Source organism: Chionomys nivalis, chromosome 4, assembly GCF_950005125.1.
Source record: "Chionomys nivalis chromosome 4, mChiNiv1.1, whole genome shotgun sequence".
Lineage (NCBI taxonomy): Eukaryota > Metazoa > Chordata > Mammalia > Rodentia > Cricetidae > Chionomys > Chionomys nivalis.
In genome coordinates, this window is record NC_080089.1 from 38299801 (window position 1) to 38301347 (window position 1547).

Below are 1547 nucleotides of genomic sequence, written 5' to 3' on the forward strand. Positions count from 1 at the left end.
TTTCTGTGTAGATAGTATTTCAAAGAAAGGCAAATAACAACCAAGACTTCGATAAGCAGCACCTATAAACATACAAAAAGATAATATTGTACAGTGTTCAAATCATTTCCTCTGCTTTAAATGTCCAAAGTTACCATCACATGTGAGGAATCCACATTCAAATTTCACGACTTAGCATAGAAAGAATTTTAGGGCAATTGAGTCAACTGTTTTATCTTCCTAGTCCTCAGAAACAGATCCCTTCCCATGCAGTATTTTTTTCAGAGCTATCTTTACTTCCTTATTTCTCAAAGTATAGATCAAAGGATTCAGCATTGGTCCTACCAAGTTCATCAGAATTTGTACCACAGTTCCGAGCATGGGGTTGGGTGTAGGCTGCAGATACACAGTGATGATGGGTCCATAGGCACAGAGAATGGCAATGAGATGGGCACTGCAGGTGGAGAAGGCACGCTGACGTCCCTCAGTGGAGTTAATACTCAAGATGGAGATGGCAATTCGAGTATAGGACATAAGAATCAGGAGAAAGCAGACAAGGGAGACTAGACCAACATTAGTGAAGCTCACTCTCTTTGCTAAGGATGCGTCAGCAGAGGCCAGTGGCAAGACTGCTGGGATATCACAGAAGAAGTAATCTACTTCGTTGGGGCCACAGTAAGGTAAAGTGAAGGTGAGGGAAGTCAAGATACTGGAATGGAGGCATCCTAACAGCCATGTGCCTGCAGCTAGAGCCACACAGATCCTAGAGTTCATGATGACTGGGTAGCGGAGAGGGTGACAGATGGCAGCAAAGCGGTCATAGGCCATCACAGTGTAGAGAAAGCACTCGATGCTCCCAAGGAAATGAAAGAAAAAAAGCTGGGAGACACAGTCTTGGTAGGAGATGAGTCTGCTAAGGCCCATAAGATAGAGTAGCATTTTTGGACAGGTCACAGAAGAGAAACCCATGTCAAACACAGACAAGTTCCCCAAGAAAAAATACATGGGTGTGTGAAGGCGGGTGGAGAAAATAACAGCCACAAGGATAGACACATTTCCCACCAGGGTGCAGGCATAGAAGGGCAGAAATAACACAAAAAGCATAGTCTCCAGGCCCTCTGTGTGTGGGATTCCCAGGAGGATGAACTCAGTCACCACCGAGCAGTTCTTCATATCCACCAGAGACAGTTCTGGGAGAGGAAGGAGAGGGAATAAAAAATGTCCTGACTTCATATCAACGGCATGCACATGATAAGGAAATGAAATGCAAGCAGTGATGTTTTGGCTCTATGCTACTGAAAGACTGCTTGTGATCCAGCGGAAGCGTCATAAAAATGCTTGCCATAGCAAACTGAATGTTTTTTTTTTCACCAAATAGTTTTGCTGTATGGATTCCAAACGCAGATGTTTCTTGTTAAGTTAATGTCGAGAAAAGATCATGTGTGAAAATGGATGAACAAAATCCACATAAATGTGTGCTGCTCCTGCACCATGGGGAAAGATATTAAGCCTCAGAATAATGTTTAAAAATGTTAACATCACTAGAACCACAACGTCACCATCATTGT

The 1547-nt window shown here is 43.2% G+C and overlaps 1 protein-coding gene across 1 annotated transcript; it reads right to left on the bottom strand.

Annotated features, from left to right (window-relative positions):
- Positions 1–219: 219 nt before the first annotated feature.
- LOC130873471 (olfactory receptor 958) lies at positions 220–1152 on the bottom strand. Its single transcript, XM_057768338.1, has one exon. The coding sequence runs from the start codon at positions 1150–1152 to the stop codon at positions 220–222; it is 933 nt and encodes a 310-aa protein (XP_057624321.1).
- Between the last annotated feature and the right edge of the window lie 395 nt (positions 1153–1547).

Coding starts and splice junctions, on each gene's coding strand:
- LOC130873471 (XM_057768338.1), bottom strand. CDS start 1,152: ATGAAGAACTGCTCGGTGGTGACTGAGTTCATCCTCCTGGGAATCCCA.